The sequence below is a fragment of the Lithobates pipiens genome, unplaced genomic scaffold (genome assembly GCF_037356315.1).
Source record: "Lithobates pipiens isolate NorthernLeopardFrog02 unplaced genomic scaffold, aLitPip1_a1.2 Scaffold_8, whole genome shotgun sequence".
Classification (NCBI taxonomy): Eukaryota; Metazoa; Chordata; class Amphibia; order Anura; family Ranidae; genus Lithobates; species Lithobates pipiens.
The window spans coordinates 251,273,682-251,295,445 of NW_027507903.1; the positions used below are offsets into that span (position 1 = coordinate 251,273,682).

Below are 21,764 nucleotides of genomic sequence, written 5' to 3' on the forward strand. Positions count from 1 at the left end.
TCCCCCTCCAAGAGCATACCAGGCCCTTAGGTCTGGTATGGATATTAAGGGGAACCCCCTACGCGGAAAAAACGGCGTCCCCCCCAGATCCATACCAGAACCTTATCCAAGCACGCTAGCACGCGGCCAGGAAAGGGGGTGGGGACGAGCGAGCGACCCCCCCCCCCCCCCGAGCCGTACCAGGCCATGCACCCTCAACATGGGGGGTGACTTGGGGAAGGGGGCGCGCGGCCCCTCCACCCCAAAGCACTTTGTCCCCATGTTGATGAGGACAAGGGCCTCTTCCCGACAACCCTGGCCGTTGGTTGTCGGGGTCTGCGGGCGGGGGCTTATCGGAATCCGGGAGCCCCCTTTAATTAGGGGACCCCCGGATCCCGGCCCCCCCACCCTATGGGAATGAGTATGGGGTACCATGTACCCCTACCCATTCACCTGTGAAAAAAAAAGTACAAAGAAAACACAACACAGGGTTAAAATAGTTTATTGCACAGCTCTGGGGGTCTTCCGTCTTCGGGGGTCTTCTCACCGGACTACTCCGCTATCTTCTGCTAGCTCTTTTACTAGCGGAGGAGCCGGGCATTCTTCTTCGCCGCCGCTCTCTTCTTCCGACTTCAGGAGTCTTGTCCCCCTTTTCGGTTCTTCTTGCCGGGCCACCGCGCCTTCTTCTAGCTCTTTTACAGGCGGTGGCCCGGTCTTCTGTCGCCGCTGCCGTCTTCTGTTCTTCTCTTCTGGAGATGTTACCTCGCCACTGTCTCCGCTGACTACAGCGGCGACAAAAGACCGGGCCGCCGCCTGTAAAAGAGCTATAAGAAGGCGCAGTGGCCCGGCAGAAGAACCGAAGAGGGGGACAAGACCCCTGAAGTCGGAAGAAGAGGCCGGCGGCGAGGAAGCAAGCTGGGCTCCTCCGCTAGTAAAAGAGCTAGCAGAAGATGGCGGAGGAGTCCGGCGAGAAGACCCCCGAAGACGGAAGTCCCCCGGAGCTGTGCAATAAACTATTTTATCTTGTGTGTTGTGTTTTTTTTAACTTTATTTTACAGGTGAATGGGTAGGGGTACATTGTACCCCATACTCATTCACATAGGGTGGAAGGCCGGTATTCCGATAAGCCCCCCTGCCCGCAGACCCCGACAACCAACGGCCAGGGTTGTCGGGAAGAGGCCCTTGTCCTCATCAACATGGGGACAAGGTGCTTTGGGGTGGGGGGGTGCGTGGCTCCCCCTTCCCCAAGGCACCCCCCATGTTGAGGGCACGCGGCCTGGTACAGCTCAGGAGGGGGGGGGGCGCTCGCTCGTCCCCCCTTTCCTGGCCGGCCGGGTAGCGTGCTCAGACAAGGGTCTGATGTGGACCTGGGGGGACCCTACGCCGATTTTTTTTTCAGCTTTGGGGTTCCCCTTTAAGTCCATACCAGGTGGCGGGTCAGCGACGTCTCCTTTGCGGGCCCCGCCTACCTGGAGACGTGCTCGAAATGAGCGGACTTTCCTCCACGTGTGTGGGCGAGTCCGTTCATTTCAAAAGGACGGTGGATAGTACAGGGGTCAACAGAGGTCACCACTAGGAGGAGAGAGGACAGGAGTTATTGCTGGCAGAAAAGAGGACGAGGATTACAGATGACAGGAGAGAGGAAAGGGGTCACTGCTGGCAGGGCACTAAGCAGAGCTCTTTCTCCCATCCCTGCACAGTGCACAGCCTAAGCACTACACAGCACTTAGATCTCCTCCTCCCCACACAAACCACAGTAGCTGAAAACTGATTCCCCTACACACAGCTACGATCTGCACACTGTATAGCAGACTACTGTGTTGTAGTTCTGACCTGTGAAATTCCACAGCTGGAACAGCTGCTTAGCTGAACTAGCCAGCTATACACGATGCAGATCATAACTGTGTGTAAGGATATTCGATTTCAGCTACAGTGTGTGTTGTGTGTGTGTGGGAGAAGAGACCCTAGTGCCTGTGCTCATGCTGTCTACCATTCAGGGATGGGCAATACAGTATTGGGGGGGGGGGGTGGCGTTGGAGAGGTGCCACTTAAATCTAGGGGGGCACAGCCCACTCCAGCATCCGCCTAGATCTGGCGATGAAATAAAACCAAAAACAGTGTGTGGTTAAGGAAATGTTTTTGGAATACAATAGTCACTGAAAAAGGGTTAAATAACCGTTTAAAGCCTAACTGTCCCTTTAAATGGATTATTTAAGCCAGCTTGTATTCTATGAATGAATACAAAGCTTCCTCTACTTGGCTGAAGTGGAGATCATAATGTCATCCACCAGCCAGAGGAAGTTTTTTTTCTTCAAAGAATACAAAGCTTCCTTTAAATGGCTGACCAGTGCTCAGCCTGACTATTTTGTTTTAGGAGTGGGACAGGAAGTTCACATCCCACTGCCGAAACACAGCACTGTATATAGCTGAGGCCACATACAGTTAACACAGCATGCCCAGAATGCGCACCTGTTAGTGAAGTATATAGTTAATACTATAACAGGTTCTTCATCCACCTCCCTCTCTGTCTCTCTCTCTCTTTATTTGAAGCTCACTGTATTCGTCTATTTTCTCCAGTTTCATTGAGAATTGCTGTGATCTATCGGCCCCCTGGACCGGTATCAATCTTCCTTGACGACTTCTCTGCCCGGCTACCCTACTTTCTCTCCTCTGAAATCCAACAATCATTCTTGGCGACTTTAACATCCCTGTTAATCTTAACACTTCTGCTACTTCTAAGCTGCTGAGCCTAACCTCCTTTTTTGAACTAAAACAATGGACAAGTGCTTCTACTCACTCTGTTGGCAACTGCCTTGACCTCATATTCTCCTACCTATGCACTCCGCACACCCTCTCCAATATTCCTTTTCCTCTATCTGATCGTCACCTTATTAGTTTCACTCTATCCTTGTCTGCCTCCTCCTTGCCTTCAAACTACCAAACTATTACTCTTGGAACCCTTTGCCATCTTAACCCTTCTCTTCTTTTTTCTGCTACAGATTGTCTCTACGACAAAATCTCATCCTTGTCCTGCCCCAACTTGGCTACTTCTGTCTACAACAATTCACTGTCATCCACTCTGGATACCTTCGCCCCACTCTCTACACACAGAATCAGGCCCCGCCCGCTACAACCCTGGCAGGCAGACAATACCAGAATCCTCAAAAAACGTAGCCGCACTCTTGAGCGTCTGTGGTGTAAAACTAAGTCACAGCAAGATTTCAGCCAATATACATCTGCCCTTCAAAAATACTTGCTTGCACACTGCCAAACAGACCTACTTTATCACTCACATTAACACCCTCACGCGCAGTCCCTGTCAACTTTTCTACCTTTACCACTCTACTTCGTCCTCCATTACCCCCACCCACTAACTTACTCACTGCCCAGGAGATTGCTAATCACTTCAAAAATAAGAAGATTGAGACAATTTGTCTTGAGATCTCCGCTCTACAGACATCTCCCTCACGTTACACTCCTTGTCCTCCTGCACAATCAATACTTCCCTCTTTTAACCCAGCTACTATAGAGGAAGTCACTAAACTTTTTCTAATGCCCAGCTAACCTTCTGCCCCCTGGACCCTGTTCCTTCTCAATTACTACAGTCACCATCTGTCTCAATCCTACACCCCTTAACTCATATCTTGAACCTCTCACTCTCTACTGGCATCTTCCCCACCCCCTCTAAAACATGCGCTAGTCACTCCCATACCAAAAAAGGCCTCAGACCCCACCAATCTTAACAACTTAAGACCCATCTCTTTACTCCCTTTTGCTTCCAAACTCCTTGAACGTTTAGTCTACAACCGACTGAGTGGCCACCTCTTTGAGAATAACCTTCTCGATCCCCTTCAGTCTGGATTTCACCCACAGCACTCCACAGAAACTGCCCTCCTAAAACTCACAAACGACTTACTAACAGCCAAAATCAATGGTCATTATTCCATACTCTTACTCTTGGACCTTTCTGCTGCCTTTGATACAGTCGACCACCCCCCTCCTCCTCAAAAAAACTAAATTTTCTTGGCTTCCATGGCTGCACTCTCCGTTGGTTTGAATCTTACCTATCTCATCGCACCTTCAGTGACACTTACAACTCCACTTCCTCTTCTCCAACTACCCTTTCCGTTGGGGTCCCCCAAGGTTCTGTCCTTGGAACTCTACTATTCTTGATCTACACATTCTCTCTGGGTCAGCTGATAGCCTTCCATGGCTTTCACTACCATGTATATGCTAATGACACCCAAATCTATCTCTCTGCCCCTCAGCTCACCCCATCAATCTCCTCACACATCACTGATCTACTAACAGACATATCAGCCTGGATGTCAAACCACTTCCTCAAACTTAATCTAAAACCGAGCTCTTAATATTTCCTCCCCCATGTGCCCCTTCCCCGGACTTCTGTGTCAAGATCAATGGCACATCTATCAGTCCGCCCCCACATGCCAGGTTGCTAGGGGTAACCTTAGACTCTGAACTGTCCTTTCAGGCCCACATACAATCCCTGTCCAAATAATGCCGCCTTAGCCTCTGTAACATTTCCAGAATACGCCCCTTTTTAACTAATGACACCACCAAGCTTCTAATTCACTACCTGGTCATCTCTCGCCTCGACTACTGCAACTCCCTCCTCATTGGATTACCTTTACATAGACTATCCCCCCTTCAGTCCATAATGAATGCCGCTGCCAGACTCATCCACCTTACCAGCCATTCAGTGTCCTCCACCCCTCTCTGCCAATCCCTCCACTGGCTTCCATTCACCCAACAAATAAAATTCAAATTACTAACAATAATTTACAAAGCCATCCATAACTCTGCCCCTAGTTACATCAATAACCTAGTCCCAAAATACCAACCAAGCCGCTCTCTTCCGTCATTCCAAGACCTCCTGCTCTCTAGCTCCCTTGTCACCTCCTTCCATGCTCGCCTCCAGGATTTCTCCAGAGCTTCTCCCATCCTTTGAAACTCCCTACCCCAATCTGTCCGACTGTCCCCTAATACTGGGGCATGCCACGTGTTCCAGATATACCTTATTGGCTCACCCACCTGTGTAAAATCCAAGAGATGGAAGAACCGATGCATATTGCACATGACTCTCCCTCTATATTTATGAAAACACCTAGCCCTGTTGGCATTACTTTTTCGAACGACCAATCACTTCCAACTCCCGATTAACCCGGCTTCTTGACCGTCTGTTGTGCGCAAATGATTTCTGAGACTCGACTCCACACTCTGAAGAATGATTTGATCGGATTCTGGATCCACATCCTCACGAACCTGCTCTTTCCCTGAGAGGCCAGGATACAGGAGTCCACATGGCAGAGTTTTGCTCTGCTTTACACAGTTCATCCTTCCTTCCTGCTTTTCCTTTCTTCTCAAGCACCCTCCCTTTGGGCCACAGCGTGGGTCAGGCATTTGACCCAGAGCAATCAAGGGGCCTCTCCTCACCCCCTTTCCTACTATTCCTACCCTCACCCGCCCATTTTTTTTATAAGTGTTAAGAGTTTTGATTAAACTCTTAGAAAATAAGAAGCAAAGTGCATTTATAAAAAAATCTCTTGGAGAATCTTAGAGAATTATGCCACCAGATATTGGTTGCCTGATGCTTTATATTCACTTACCAGCACTTTGGATCCCCTGATGTTCCCTTTTTTTAAATGGTAAATGCAAACTATGGTCCAGAAAATAAATATATGCATAGACTAAAAATAATGTTCTACTGTAAGCTATTAGTTTTGCTTGTTCTGTGTTTATTAACTTGTAGATTCAATAAATAAATTATTTTATTCATATTAAGCCAAAGTTGCGGTGCAAAGCTCAAACACTAGTTAAACCACAAGTACTAATATTAAAATATATTAACTTACTAGAATACAAGTTGAGTATAGTTGTCCTAAGATGAACCAGGAGGGTGATTTGGGGTTTGATGTTATTTGAAGGTAATATAGAAACTGATGGGAACAATCACACTGACCAAAAGTTTGTGGAAACCGTTTGCTTTTTTGGACATCCCATAGCAAAACCATGAGCATTATATGGAGTTAACCTTCTTTGTGGTTTAAACAGTTTGATCTATTCTGCAAACATTTTGGCATGCGTTTGTAGGAATGTGTACCATTTCAGCTAAAAACACATTGGTAAGGTCCAGTACTGGCTCACCATTGGCTTCCCAGTTCATCCCAAATGTGTTTAATACATTTAAGGTCAGGGCTCTGAGTCATGTCATGTCTTTATGGATCGGATTATAGTCATGCTGATATAGAAAAGGGCCTACCACAAACTGTTGCCACAAGGTTGGAAGTGTGCAATTGTCTAAAATGTCTTTGTTCTGTAAGATTTATGGCATATTTTACTAGAATCACCTGAACTAAAATCATTTTAAAAGTTCCACCCAGTGCCCAGACTGGCAGAATTAGTGCTTAGCATGTACTACTGGATTCATTTTCCACCAGGATAGTATGCATTGAGTTTGTATACCTTTGGGCTTGCTTAAGCTGGGTTGGCCTCCCACAATAGTGCAGTAACATATGCAATTTTTTTTTTACTTCCATGCAGTTTCATTTGTTTTGTGTGTACTGAAGGACTATAACAGAAAAATCTAATTGTAAGCTTCACTGGAACAAGGTCTTTTGTGAAAGTTTTCACTATACAAAAAATGTGATTCATGCTAAAATCAACTGACAGATCCTCTCTCTGGTTTGTCCTTACTACCTGTATTTTTATCTTAAAACCATATCTCTGATACAAAATCATATCTGAATGTATGCATGTCCCTCACCTTTCGTACTACTATCCAAGGCACATATGTGCTCATAAATGACCCATGGTGCAGCATAGCCTGGTATGCTCCAACTGTTTTCCTGAGCTATTAGTGGGAAACACTGTCCTTCCATGACAAATACTGTATATATAGAGCTACTTTAGATGTACTGTATCAGTGCTTTAAATGTCAGGTTCTGGATTCATATACGGCTACAGTGGAGTTCATAATAAAATTACTATTGGTAATTGGCTTTTATGATTTCTAAAAGAACCTTTCGTTAGAACAAACAATCTAAAACAGAAAAATAAATGTAAAGAACTCTCCTAAACTTTACAGTACATATTTAAAAATTTCTCCTCAAGTGGCATTGGCCCATTAAATCCTGGGGACCTAAACATGCAAAAATCATCTTGGCAATTTACTTGCCAAGAGTAATTTCACAACCCCAGCACATTGTTACTGATTCTTAAATATGGTAGGTAGGTTCAATAAACAATAGCTATCTGTTAGAAATCGAATAAGTGGGCCAGCCTTTGACATTAAAAGTTAAAATCATTGTCTGCATATCATAGCACCCCAGTTTTGGCGGTCAAAGGGTGCATGGTCAATGCCACGAAATTATGCATTTTGGTATACTGGGGCACACCACGTGTTCCAGATATACCTTATTGGCTCACCCGCCTGTGTAAAATCCAAGAGGTGGAAGAACTCATCCATATTACACATGACTCTCCCTCTAAATTTATGAAAACACCTAGCCCTGTTGGTCATTCAAAAAAAAATAATGCCAATCACTTCCAGCTCCCGATTAACCCAGCTTCTTAACCGTCTGTTGTGCGCAAATGATTTCCAAGACTCGACTCCACACTCTGAAGAATGATTTGATCGGATTCTAGATCCACATCCTCACGAACCTGCTCTTTCCCTGAGAGGCCAGGATACGGGAGTCCACATGGCAGAGTTTTGCTCTGCATTACACAGTTCATCCCTCCTTCCCACTTTTCCTTTCTTCTCAAACACCCTCCCTTTGAGCCACAGTGTGGGTCGGGCATTTGACCCAGAGCAATCAAGGGGCCTCTCCTCACCCCCTTTCCTACTATTCCTATCTTCACCCCACCCATTTTTTTATGGGTTTTCTCTTTCTCTCACAGTATATATCCTGGTTTTCTAATGTTTTTATTTTTCTATAGTTAGTCATCTAATTTTAAAATTAACTTGCAGTGTAGGCAGATAGGCTTATTATACCTAATCTGACCCTACTGTGAGGGTTCAGCCCTATGGTAGCTGGTACCACTTCCCAGAAGATCCTATTAGGTATTCCCATGCCTTTTTTTTTCTTTGTACAGTATTTAGGAATGTGGGTCCAGATATACTAATCTCATGCAATTAATTTGCTTGTGGGTTTTGTTACCAATTACAGTTTGTCTCCCTATAACTGATGGGGATTGTAATTTACCATGTGACTGTCTACATAAAGATTTGTGTGGACTTAATGGTTTATTGGCTTTCTGCATGCATTGTACACTAAACCATTTTCTGGTTATTTAATAAAACATTTTTGGAAGAAAAGGTTTATAAATGAAAATGACAAAAGGTGATCTCGCCCCGCTAGCGACTGAATAGCATCGCAAATCCGATGGTAAAGCGCTGCTAAAAAATAGCGGCGCTTTACCGCCGACGCCCCCAGTATGAAAAGGGGCCTTAGAGTATGCTAAAAGTGATTTAACATCCTTGTACACGAAATCTAGATAAAAATTCAGAAATAAATCACTGCGCAACATTTTTGGAACTGTGTGTGTTTTCTTTAATAGAATGATAGGTATTTGTTATTACTGACTACTACAGCAAATCCCTAGTGAAGGAAAAGAAGTTGCAATGAAGAGCATTTGCTGTTTAGTTACACCTCTGAGTAGACCTCCTAAAACAGGTAAAGTTTACTAGCTGTTGTATTTCTCTACATGGAGAGAACCGAAGGAGCATGAAGAGATTAAGAGACAATAATGTCAGCTTTACAAATATAGGTCCACTAGCAACTTGGGCTATTCTGCTGAATAAGTTTCTTCCCTCCAAATATTTTTTTTTTGTTCTGGATTCAATCCTTACAGGCCAAGAACACTTTCATTTTTGTAGACAATTTTGCCTTTTATGGCCACATATTCAATCAACTCCTGATGGCCTCCAAACTGATAAATCAGATGTTCCCACCTGAAAAGAAAAAAGAAAACCTTATATAAATCATCTATTTCAAAGTGAACTCTATAGAGATATAAAGACATTAATTTTTGCGGCTCTGTACACATTATTCAATATAATTTTAAATCCAAGCAGTATCAGCTGCTTGCAGTCCCTGTACAGCCAGCTAGAGTTTGAAAGCAAGATGAAGCACAAAGAACCATTCAGTTCAAATGCTGGCAAGGAGAATGTAAATAGGAGGAGGAAGTGGAGTAACATAAGTAAGAGATGAGCTCATTGCTGTGCTGCTTCTCTTTTCACTGTCCAGTTACAGGCTGTTGGAGGGGCTCAAATAAAGTGGATGCTGGGCATCACACCAAGGACATCTAGTGGCAGAAAAAAGCATTGCATGGGGAAATCTCTGGAGTAAAAGCCGAATATTACAGCAGAAGCTGGTTTTCTTATTTTAATATTCATTTTTCTTTTTATCTGGAGCTTTGTTTAAGAAAAAGATTGTCAGATCTTTTTAAAAAAAAATGGGAAAACAAAGTTTGGCTTCAATAAAACACTTTAAAAATAAATAATTTTGAGTTTTATACTATGAGCGTGAGCTTTCACGCTTGTTGAAAAGCTGAAATCCAGGCATAAAAACGGGAAATAAAATATATTCCTCAATAGCCACAAAAGATATAAGGGCAGGTTCAAATTACTCAGACATAGAAGGTAGACGACATTCGGTCTGGCTTTACCCTACGACTTCATGTCTGACTTCCATGCGACTTCAATGAACGAGATCTAACTTCGATCTGACCATACCAGGCCTTTTGAGTCTGTTATGAATCTTGAGGGGGAACCCCACGCCAATATTGAAACACACTGGTGTAGGCCCCCCTAAGACCATGCCAAACCCTCCAGTCTGGTATGGGATGGGACTTTGAAGGGAATCCCAATGGCAAAACAAAAAGAAAATGGCGTGGTGTCCCCCCCACCCAGACCATACCAGGTCACATGCCCTCAACATGGGGGGTGCTTTGGGGCAAGAGGGCTCAGCCCCCCCCCAAAGACCTTGTTCCCATTTTGATGGGGACAAGGGCCTTTTCCCGACAACCCTGGGCAGTGGTTGTGAGGGTCTGGGGGTGGGGGGCTTATCAGAATCTGGAACAGTGGTGGGAGCTAGCAGAGGGAGAAGAACTGGCAGAAAGAGGAAGAAGACATCACTGGCGGGAGAAGAACTGGAGGAAGAAGAACTGGAGGAAGAAGACACACTTGAACTAGGGTGGGTGCGACATTTTTTCAGACACTTTTTTGGGCGAATGAGCATATGGTAATCTGCCCCCCCTTTTTTTTGACCTGCCGGGCTTGGTGTGAAATTTGGGGGGCCCCATCCCGTTTTTTGGCGTGGGTTTCTCCTCAAAATCCATACCCTCTGTATTTCTTGTGCACAAATGTTGACACTTATGAACATTTTATTTTTTAACTTTGCCTAAACTGCAGCTTGGTTTGGGTTTATTTGTCTAAATTGGACCTCTGCATCAGTCTGACTGGACTGTGAGATGTTCAGCCTGGCCACAGGGGGCACTGTCTCTTGTGGCAGGTGTGGACCTATGGTCTGTTTAGGTGCTTAAGTTACTCTCTTTCGGAGCCAGGTCAGTGGGAGTGGCCCTCTCGCTGTGCCCTCTGGGAGAGGGAATTTAAGATGCGGACATCACAAGGTTTGGGGTTTCCGGTCTAGTATGATGTGCTGACTTCATGGTCCTGGTCCTCCTGACCAGCCCCCAGGAAGGCTATGGCCTGGGGTGCGGATCCACCTGACCTTAATGCCTCTGGGCTGGCTAGCCTGAGGCAAGGAAACTAAAGGAGGATTCTGAGGTGGTTGGGGGTTCGGGAGAGGCCCAGAGTACTTGAGCATTCCAGGGGAGGACTCTTTAGAAGAAGACCACGTACAGGTTGGTTTTCTTTACAGGAGACTGGAAGGGCTGAAGTAACTGAGCGAATCCGGTCTTGTGGATATCGCCAAGCAGACTGAAAGATCCTACAAGTGTTTCAAGTTTAGTTTCCCTACATGTTCTACAACAACGTCTGTGGCAGAGACTTGTTCCTGAGTAAGCACCTTATTGGCTGCTAGGCCTTGAGAGAGGGACTGTCCAACCTGGGTGACCATCCAGCTGCGAATGGCTATTCTCTGGATGCAGTCAAAGTAAGCAAGTTCAACGTTTTTTTGACTTTGACACTAAGGCCGCGTACACACGGGCGGATTGTCTGCCCAACTTAGTCCGCTGAACCGTGTTTCAGCGGACAATCCGCTCGTGTGTGGGCTTCAGCGGACTTTTTCAGCGGACAGTCTGACGGACTAAGTCTTTCGGAATTTCCGTAATTTTGTCCGTCCAAACTTGGTTTCAGCGGACAGTCCGCTCGTGTGTAGGCAAGTTGGACGGACTAAGTATGGCGCATGCTCAGAAAGGATTTACACGCCGAAGGTTGCATTGCAGTGTATTGGACGTCGTATTTCTAGTCCCGTTGTACGTGCTGTACACGTCATCGCGCAAGCTTTCAGCGGACTGTCTGTTCATCGTGTGTGGTCAAGTCCGTTTATTCAAAAGTTGAACGGACTGTCTGTCGGATTGTCTGACGAACTTAGTTGGGCAGACAATCCGCCCGTGTGTACGAGGCCTAAGAGTACCTGAACTTCCCTCCCAACCCTCTGATCCCAAGTTGAAAGACTGTTCAATTGTCTGAGTTTTGCAAATAAAATCCATTCAAGTGGATCGGTTGTCAGTCTCAAGTTACTGGGCTATTTTCCACGGGACATCCCCTAGGCGTGCCACAAGGAGAACGGAAGGTAGCGGTAAGCTTAAAAGTAACCAGCAGCTCCTTCGGGGGTCAGTGCTACATTTATATTATTGCATCAGCACTGTAATTATTATTTTGTTATAAAAGCCCAATATTATCATGTAAGTAGTAGTGACAGCCTCACTGTCTTGCACATAGTCTGTAGGAACCTGAGCTGTGAGCAAGATTTGGTAGGTCCACTCATAACAGGCTGCCTACAAATAACTACAGGGGAGCGGATACAAGACCAACTACCCTGTTTCCCCTAAAATAAGACCTAGCGTGATTGTCGACGATGGCTGCAATATAAGCCCTACCCCCCAAATAAGCCCTAGTTAAAGTCCTTCTATGTCTTATTCTCAGGGTAGGGCTTATTTTCGGGGAAAGAGGGTGGGGCTTATTTGGGGGGTAGGGCTTATATTGCAGCCATCACCGACACTCACGCTAGGTCTTATTTTAGGGGAAACAGGGTATATAGAGTGTAGCAGTGGCTGGTCATCAAAGGAAGTTGCTGCACAGACGCAAACTGCAGAAGAGTTGGATTAATGCACAGATCTGGAAGAAATACAGAAAGGACACCAGGATTAAAGTAATAGTACACATGCTTTTTGTACTTCACCAATATTTGTTTAGCCCGGTGTTTAGTTTTAAGGGAAAACTATAGTGTATAGGTTAAGTAATGCGTGTAATCTTTACCTTGCAGTTTTTTTTTAAACTTCCCATTAAAGCGGGAGTCCGCCGGGAGTTCCGCCGTTTTTTTTTTTTAAAAGCCAGCAGCTACAAATACAGCAGCTGCTGACTTTTAAAATAAGGACACTTACCCGCCCAGCGTGCCCGCAATGTCGGCACCTGAAGCCGATCTCTCGATCGTCTCTCGGGTGCTGCCGCCGCCATCTTGGGTATGGGAATCAGGAAGTGGAGCCTTTCGGCTTCATTTCCCGGTTCCCTACTGTGCATGCGCGAGTCGCGCTGCGCAATAAGGATGGACCCGCTGCCTCTGGGATCTGTGTGTTTCCCAGCAGGCAGCGGGGGACTTTTGGAAAGGGGCGTAGATCTACGCCCCTTTCCGCAGAGAGCTATCCCGGAAGTGGGTGCAGATACCTGTACTGTACAGGTACCTGCACCCCCCTCCCCCCTGAAAGGTGTCAATTATGGCGCCCGAGGGGGGGAGGATTCCAATGAGCGGAAGGTCCACTTTAGGATGGACCTCTGCTTTAAGTATTTTCCATTTGTCTTAGGGACAGGCTCTGTATTTCAATGATAAATCTCAGCCTGAGGCTATATGGTTTCCAGGTTAGTCCAATGTGTCTGATAGACTTAATTTGGGAGCAGAATAGTAAGGTTCCACTATGCAGCATCACTACAAACATTTGCATATGGTAAATGGCCAGGGAGGTCACACTGAATCTAGAAGGCTTTATGAGCAAAAGGCTTAGACAGCACAGCCTGCACAATGTGCTGAGCAAATATGGAGAGATTATCTATATTTAGATATAGATATAGATAGAGCGAGATATAGATATAGAGAGAGAATTTTTTATAAAACTTTAATGTTTTAAACACTGTTTTTCCATACAGTATTAATATAAAAAGGTTCCCTGACCGAATTTCACAGGTTAGTCCTCCAAGGTTAGCTGAAACCCTCTAATTTTTTTTCTCCTCGATTCCACCCTTTTCTCCAGCTTTTCTCCCTCTGCTCTTTCTTATTCTGTTTCCCCCTTTCCATATCTGAATGTGCTAACCTCAGGATTTAGCACACATTACCCTTAGTTATGGGTTTCTGTTCTTCAATTATGTGAGGTACTTGCTTATCATGGTACATTGTTTTGGTTTATGTTACAACCTATTTTTGATACATGGTTTGTAGTCTACAACTTATTGAAATTAATATATGGACCTTCTGCTATGTTCTTTTTATATACAATAAAACATATTTGACTCTAAAACATTACAGTATGTAGGGACCATGCCTTACGCTGACATGTCCTTTGTTTTGTTGGTGTTTTTTGGTATTTGACAAGTTTCTCCTAGAACATGGTTTAATTCTGCCTGCCACTGTTGAGTGTTCTTCAGTGGACTAAATAAGAAGATACACTGTATAGAGTAATGCATATTTATTCTGCCCTAGCCAATTACTGGGAAGTTTATGCCACTGGGAATCGGATAAGTATTTGGAGAGATGTTCTAGAAGGGTCCTTGTTTCCTAGGCTCTGGTAATGAAGCGTGTGCAGCAAGGTCCAGTCCTTCCCCACCAGCAAACTGCTTGGGAAAGGTGTAGCACAGACTTTTCCTCCCAAGCCCTTGCTTGGTGGAGGAAGCCAGAGCCAAGAAGAGTGTTTGTTCTCTGATCTGTCCTTCTGGGCCTAGAGTGTTCTAAGCTGTCCTTTGGCAATGACAAAAGAAACTGAAAGGTAACCACCCATAGACTCTACATTAGCCCATATAAAAGGCACAAAGAGTCTTACAAATAACCTGTGGCAGAGGTCAAAAGATATTGGAAGCAAGTTGTCCATCTGGGTCTACTGAGTAGAGAAGTCTGAGTGGAAAGGAATTTTAGCTGCTGTTTTTGGGTATCCTGTACCCCTAACCCTCTCTACCCAAGATAGTTGAGCCAATAAATTTAAGATATTGACATCTGTTGCCAGTAGGCGGGTAGTTTATTTGGATACAGCTACAGGGAAGGCCACCTGTAAGGAAAGCAGCAGAAGCAACTCCTAAGGGGGCCCATGAAACAATCACCTCACACTGAAAGAAAGGTTTTACAATAGAAGAGTTTCAGGTTGAAAGTGGTATTTAAGCAAGTAAAGTAAAATTACTGCCTGCACAGGGATGCATGGAACACCTAAGCATCTCCCTGCAGGTAAACATGGCCTTCCACGGGTGTACGCTTTAGTACTCCCCATGTGAACAATTCCTAATTAAAATGTAGCAGTGAGTTCATTAAACACTCAAATTATTCCTGTGCAAGATAATCGATCTGTATGGTAGACAGCTGAAACATACCTTGGGGCATTTATAACAACAACATCGCCTTGTTTTCCAACCTCAAGAGAACCATGTGTATGAGATCTTCCCAGGGAGTATGCAGCATTAATTGTAGAAGCAGCAAGGGCTTCTTTCAGAGACATTCTCATATTGACACAAGCCAGGTGCATCACCATAGGCTGAAAGCAACAAGAAAACATCACTCATAAATTTGCTACTGCTACAGAAAAACAATATAAGATATACAAGAGACTTATAAGAGACTTACCCAAGAGTCACACCTATGCATTTATTAGTGTGTTTTGCAGTTTGCAGAAATGTACTACCGTCCATTTAACATGTTTTCCTATGGTAAATGTCCACATCTATGTGCTTTGCATTTTTGGAAAAGGTCAGAGACTTTTCTGCGCTTTGCGTGTAATTGACTTCAATGGAATCGCACCAGAAACACAAGTGTTGCGTTTGTGATGCAATTTGTGTTTTGCATTTTTATTTTTCTGTGTAACCACTTCTTGACGAGCCGCCGTTGTTATGCAGCAGCAGGTCGGCTCGCGTGTGCAAATTGTCGTAGCTGTACGGCGGCTCATTATGGGGCGCAAGTTCGGACCCGCGGTACTCTGTGGGAGCATGCCCATGGGTCGGGCAGACTAGATGTCCGCCGGTGACCCGCAATTGCCTAGTACAGAGGCAGAACAGGGATCCGACTTGTAAACAAGTCGGATCCCCATTCCAACAGGAGACATGACAGATCTACTGTTTAACCACTTGCCGACCGCTGTCGCCAAATATACATTGGCAGAATGGCACGGCTGGGCAAAGTAACGTACCCGTACGTTACTTTGAATTTCCCACTGTGCGCGCTCGTGCACCTGCCGCAAGCTCCATGACCATGCCCGCGGAACCCATGGACTCGATCGCCGCGGGGATACCCACGATCATGTCACGGAGCTGAAGAACGGGGTGATACTGATGTAAACAGCATCTCCCCATTCTAATGCCCCGTACACACGAGCGGACTTTTCGACATCCAAACTCCGACGGACTGAGTCCGGCGGACTATCCGATCGTGTGTGGGCTGCAACGGACTTTAGCCAAGCTAAAGTCTGACGGACTTTAGAAATGAAGCATGCTTTAAATTTTCCCGACGGAACTCCGCCGGACCCGGTCCCCTTTGAAAAATCCGCTCGTGTGTGTGCTACTCCGACGGACTAAAACCGACGCTAGGGCAGCTATTGGCTACTGTCTAGGAACTTCCTACGTCGAATCCAGTCGTACGTCATCACGTTCGACTCCGTCGGAGTTTGGTGTGATGGTGTGTGGTCAAGTCCGTTCGGTCGAAAAGTCCGCCAGAACTCCGTCGGAACTCCGGCGGAACTCCTTTGGAGGTCTGTCAGACTTAATCCCTCTCGTGTGTACGGGGCATAACTCATGACAGGACACTGATCGTCTGCTCCCGGTCATCAGGAGCAGCGATCAGTGTCACGTCACACACAGCCCATCCCCAGGACCAATTTTAAGGCAGGGCAAAAGGGGCAGCTGCCCTGGGCCCCCATCATTGTTGTGGGGCCCAAAGAGCCTGCCTCATACTTGCCAACTATCCCAGTTTAAATTCCCTTGTCCCTTGAAGTTTTAGTCCCATGCTGTGTCCCGATATATCAGTGTAAAGTGCTGCTACTAATGCTTCCCAGATCTGCCCTATTGTCATATACAGATGACTCACCTGCAGACACTGTGTTTACATGTAAATAGCCTGCATCGATCTGGAAATAAAAGGTGGCACTCATATGTAAATAGACACGGACGGGTGGCATTTATATGTAAATAAAGGAGGCATTTATATGTATACCATATCCACCATCACCTACACTGAATGTTGCCCACTGGTGAGGTCAAGGGGCATGCGTAAAAGTATTGCCTGCAACTGTGGTCATTAAGCCTAACAACAGCCTGTTCTGCAAAAGTAAGCAAAATTGGTGTGTGTGTGTGTTTGTGGGGGGGGGGGGTAACTTCTAGCAACCAGTCAGTAAGCATTAATGATGCACTGCAACCTCTGGCAACCAATCCCAATCGCTGCCTGATCTGATTCAGTAAATTGATTTTGAGTCTAGCTACTATTTATTTTAGATCTCAGAGCAGGTGGAGAGCGAAATTGCATGGGGAGGGCACCCCTAAGAAAATGCTTGCCCAGGGTCCAATCAATATTAAAGACGGATGTCCCTTGTTGGGCCCTGTTGCCTCAGGAATGTGCCCCTGTGTGGGTAATGTTTGGCCCGCATGAGGCAGTCTGTATGCCAATGAAAAACTCAATAAAAAAGATTTTATAAAAAAATAAATAAAAAAAATTAAATAAAAAGACGGCGCTGCCCATCCCCCAGACAGTTAGAAATACTCCCCTAGGACACACTTAACCCCTCCCTAGTGATTAAACCCTTCACTGCCAGTGATATTTTTACAGTAATCAATGCAATTGTATAGCATTGATTGCTGTATTAATGCCAATGGTCCCATTCATTCAGCTGTCAGCAATTATCCGATGTGTCTGCCATAATGTCGCAGTCATGATAAAAATTGCTGATCACCGCCATTACTAATACATTTTTTTTACCAAAAAGATGTAGAAGAATACGTATCGGCCTAAACTGAGGAAAAAAAAAAAGTTTTTTTATATATTTGTGGGGGATATTTATTATAGCAAAAAGTAAAACGTAATGCTTTTCAAAACTGTCGTTCTGTTTATAGAGCAAAAATTAAAAACCGCAGAGGTGATCAAATACCACCAAAAGAAAGCTCTATTTGTGGGAAAAAAGGACGTCAATTTTGTTTGGGAGCCAAGTTGCACGACCGCGCAATTGTCAGTTAAACCTACACAGTGCCGAATTGCAAAAAGTGCTCTGGTGATGAAGGGGGTAAATCCTTCCGGGGCTGAAGTAGTTAAAGAGGGGAAAAAAATGCAAAATGCATGAAAACTACCTGCAAAAACGTATTAAAAAGTGTTTAAAAATACAAGACACACTGCAAAACATGCCTGAAAAACACATCAAGGGCAGTTGCATAGATGTGAACCTAGCCTTAGAAGGCATTTCTGTAAATATTCAATTATACACGTGCTTAGAATGTATTTGATTTGGATACAGCAGGGAAGCGTTAGAACTTATGTCAGATTTTTATTGTGGTCCGTTTCTGCTGGGGAAAATAAATCACCATCCATACTCTTTCTGGTGACTACTGTCACCATAATAAAAGTAAAGGGAAAATCTTATGGTGCTGGTAACAATGGTCTAAGAGAAGATGATACTAAATTTTAAGAGATTTCCTCCCACTTCCTGTTGTGTTTACAGTAAGTGCAATCTCCCCTGTAGGACAAAGATAGCAAAAAGTCCTGAACAAGTATTTTACCCAGGGGCAGGCTGACCATTCGCTCGGGCACTGCCCGAGGGGCCCATGCTACTAAGGGGCCCTATCAGGGTTGCCAGCCTCAATAAAACCAGGGACAGTAGTAAAAATGTGTGTTTTTTTTTTTTAATCCCAAGATTATAGCTGCTCCGCCTTTCCAGTACCTTTTCAGTGTATGTATGTGTATTCTGTGTGTGTATACTGTATGTGTGTATATACTGTGTGGCCCCATAATCTATTGCCTGGGGTCCCCATAATTTCCTACTGCCTGGGGGCCTCATGATCTCCTATTGCCCGGGGGACCCATGAGTTGTCAGTCCATCTCTGATTTTACCTACTATATCCAAAATGTAAAAAGATTGCTGCTCGCCATATTGATTAAGGATTAAAGAGGAAGTAAACCCTTCCAAACAACTTGGACCTATAGGTAAGCCTAGATTAAGGCTTACCTGTAGGTCCAAGCAATATCTCCTAAACCTATATGGTTTAGGAGATATTTGCCCGAAAATGGGCACCGCTGTCTACGGCGCATGCGCCGTAGACAGCGGCGCGCAGGCGCACTAAATGCGGCAAATCCAAGAATGGATTTGCCAAATTTGTCGACTCCCGTGCGCATGCGCGGGAGTGACGTCATCGCGGCTTCGCCGTATGACAGCGGCGGAGCTGCGAGGCGCGACTCCCGTGCGCATGCGCGGGAGTGACGTCATCGCGGTTGCGCCGCTGTGATTCGTCGGAGCTGCGAGACGCCACAAGCAACATGGATGCGGCGGACTACAGGGATCAGCGGCGACTTCGCTGGCTCCTGTGTCAGGTAAGTGACACATAATGAGCTACTATGCGATGCATAGTAGTCCATTATGCTTTACCTTTGCAGGGAAAAAAAGAGGAAGTAAACCCATCAGGGTTTACTTCCTCTTTAACAACCCAACAGAAAGTATGACGGAAACCATTTTCTTATTACAGTTACATACTATGCCAGCTAATAGAAAAATCCCATTCCCTTCCTTACTATTGGAAGAGTTTAACCACTTCAGCTCCAGGCCTTTTTCTAGCAAAAAACACTGATTTTTTTTACATGTAAACAAATTAGAACCCCCAGAACATATGTTTTTTTAAAAGCAGAGAATAAATTGGTAGGTGGTGTGATTTTCTGCATTTTATTTCACATGGTAATTGCACAGCAATTTTTCAAACGCAATAAAAAAAAAAAAAAAAAAACAAGTTAGACTTACCGGTAACTTGTTTTCCAGAAGTCTTTCAGGACAGCACCTGAGAGATAGCGACTCCTCCCTCCTCGTTAGGAAACACCTTCTTCCTCCAGACTTTAAAGGGAGGCGCCTCCCTACCACACTTCAGTTGTAGAAGAGAACCTCCGGCCCCGGCTGGAACACATAAACAGATACGTTAGTCACAGCGTAGCATAATATAATACCATAGGGCGGGATGTTGCTGTCCTGAAAGACTTCTGGAAAACAAGTTACCGGTAAGTCTAACTTGGTTTTTCCCAAGGCGTCTTTCAGGACAGCACCTGAGAGGATAACAGAGACTTACCCCTTAGGGCAGGACAACAGCTTGCAGGACCTTTCTGCCAAACGCCTGATCGCTGGCAGAAGTGAGGTCCAGTCTATAATGTTTCACAAATGTGTGAAAACTCGACCATGTCGCCGCCTTGCAGATCTGCTCAGGGGTGGCACCAGCTCTCTCTGCCCACGTAGACGCCAGAGCCCTGGTTGAGTGTGCACAAATTCCTGCTGGAGGGGATAATCCTGCCTGGGAATATGCCTCCGAGATAGCTAATTTCAGCCATCTAGCTAAAGTAACTTTAGAAGCTTGGAAACCCTTTTTTCTTCCTGAGAAAAGTACAAACAGTGAATCTGAACGTCTGAAGGACTCCGTCCTTTCTAGATAACTCAGCAGAGTCCTCCTGACGTCCAATGTATGGAAAAGAGTCTCCTTATTTCTTTTGGGGTTAACACAAAAGGTTGGCAGTACTATGTCCTGTATACGGTTCTGGACTGAAGCTACCTTCGGTAAGAATTTTGCATCTGTTCTAAGAATAACTCAGAAAAATGGAAAGATATGGTTCTTTAACTGACAGAGCATTTATCTCACTGATCCTGCGTGCAGAGACAATGGCAATCAGAAAAACAGTCTTTAATGTGAGAAACCTGAGGGAAGCCTCCACAAGAGGCTCAAAAGGACCCTTTGTTAGAGACTGTAGGACTACCGACAAATCCCATCTAGGAAAAACCTTAATAGGAGCTGGCCTAGATCTTTTAAGGGCTCTAAAGAATCTGATCACCAGCGGATCTGAGGCCACAGATCTTTCTAAGAACACTGTCAGAGCTGCTACCTGCACCTTCAGGGTACTAACTGCTAGTCCCTTGTCTGCTCCATCTTGTAAAAACTCCAAGATGGAGACAAGGCTCCCTGGCACCTGGGCGGCTGAAAAACACCAAGTTTTATAACGCTTCCAAACCTTAGAATAAATGGCCCCTGTAACCCTTTTCCTACTTGCCAAAAGGGTAGAGATCAAACGGCTGGAAAACCCCTTGCTCCTAAGGAGCTGCCTTTCAGAAACCAGGCCGTGAGGGCCAGGCTGGCCACTCCTGGATGGTTTACTGGGCCCTGCAACAACAGATCGTGCCTGAGAGGCAGATGCCAACAAGGCTTGATTGCCAGACCTAGAACTGTCGAAAACCAGGCCCTTTTTGGCCAAAAGGGCGTGATTAGAATAACTGGCACCTTCTCCTTCTGAATTTTTCTTAAAATTAACGGGATTAACTGAAATGGGGGAAAAGCGTAGCAAAGACGAAATTCCCATGGATAAGCTAGCGCATCTGTGCCCAGCGAGCCATCGCGACTGTCCAGGGAAAAGAACTGGGGAACCTGGGCGTTCACCCTTGAGGCGAACAGGTCCACCTCTGGTAAACCCCATTTCCCGGCAATCATTGCGAATACCTCCGGGTTTAGAGACCATTCCGCTTCCTGAATAGCGTTTCTGCTTAGGAAGTCCGCTAACCTGTTTAGATCCCCTTTTAGGTGGACTGCTGATAAGGATAACAAACGTTTTTCCGCCCACCGAAGAATCTCCATGGCCAGTACCTGAAGCGACCTGCTTCTTGTACCCCCCTGTCTGTTTAAATAAGCCACCGCCGTGGCATTGTCTGTTAGGACCTGGACGTGATGGGACTGAAGCTCCTGAACAAACAACTCCAGAGCCAAGGCAATCGCCTTGAGCTCCCTCCAGTTCGAGGACCTTATTGCCTCCTCTTTGGCCCAGGACCCCTGAGTGAAACATGTTCCCAGATGGGCTCCCCACCCCCAGGAACTGGCATCGGTTGTTAGTTTTTTCTCGACTGGAAAAGCCCAGACTAACCCTTCCGATAAGACATCCTGTCTTTTCCACCACCATAGGGACCTTTTTACCTGGGTTGACACTCTTACCTCTGCCTCTAGGGATGCCACTGTGTGATCCCAAGATTTTAGAAGGAAAGCCTGCAGACACCTGAAATGCATTCTTGCCCACTGGACTGCTGGCATTGTTGAAGTTAGAACCCCCAAAGCTGACATAACCTGTCTTACTGTCAGATTTTGGCTGGTCTGTAGTAAAGACACTGCACCGGAAATCCTGTCC

The 21,764-nt window shown here is 45.5% G+C and overlaps 1 protein-coding gene across 1 annotated transcript in view; it reads right to left on the reverse strand.

The window, feature by feature from the left end:
* Window positions 1–8,528: 8,528 nt before the first annotated feature.
* Window positions 8,529–21,764, reverse strand: part of AMDHD1 (amidohydrolase domain containing 1) — a 64,175-nt gene continuing 50,939 nt past the window's right edge. Inside the window, exons 8-9 of the mRNA XM_077470211.1 lie at window positions 14,753–14,913; window positions 8,529–8,953 (exon numbers count right to left, since the gene is read on the reverse strand). Coding sequence (XP_077326337.1) covers window positions 8,848–8,953; window positions 14,753–14,913 — 267 coding nt within the window. The 3' untranslated portion in view covers window positions 8,529–8,847. The remainder of the gene's footprint in view (window positions 8,954–14,752; window positions 14,914–21,764) is intronic.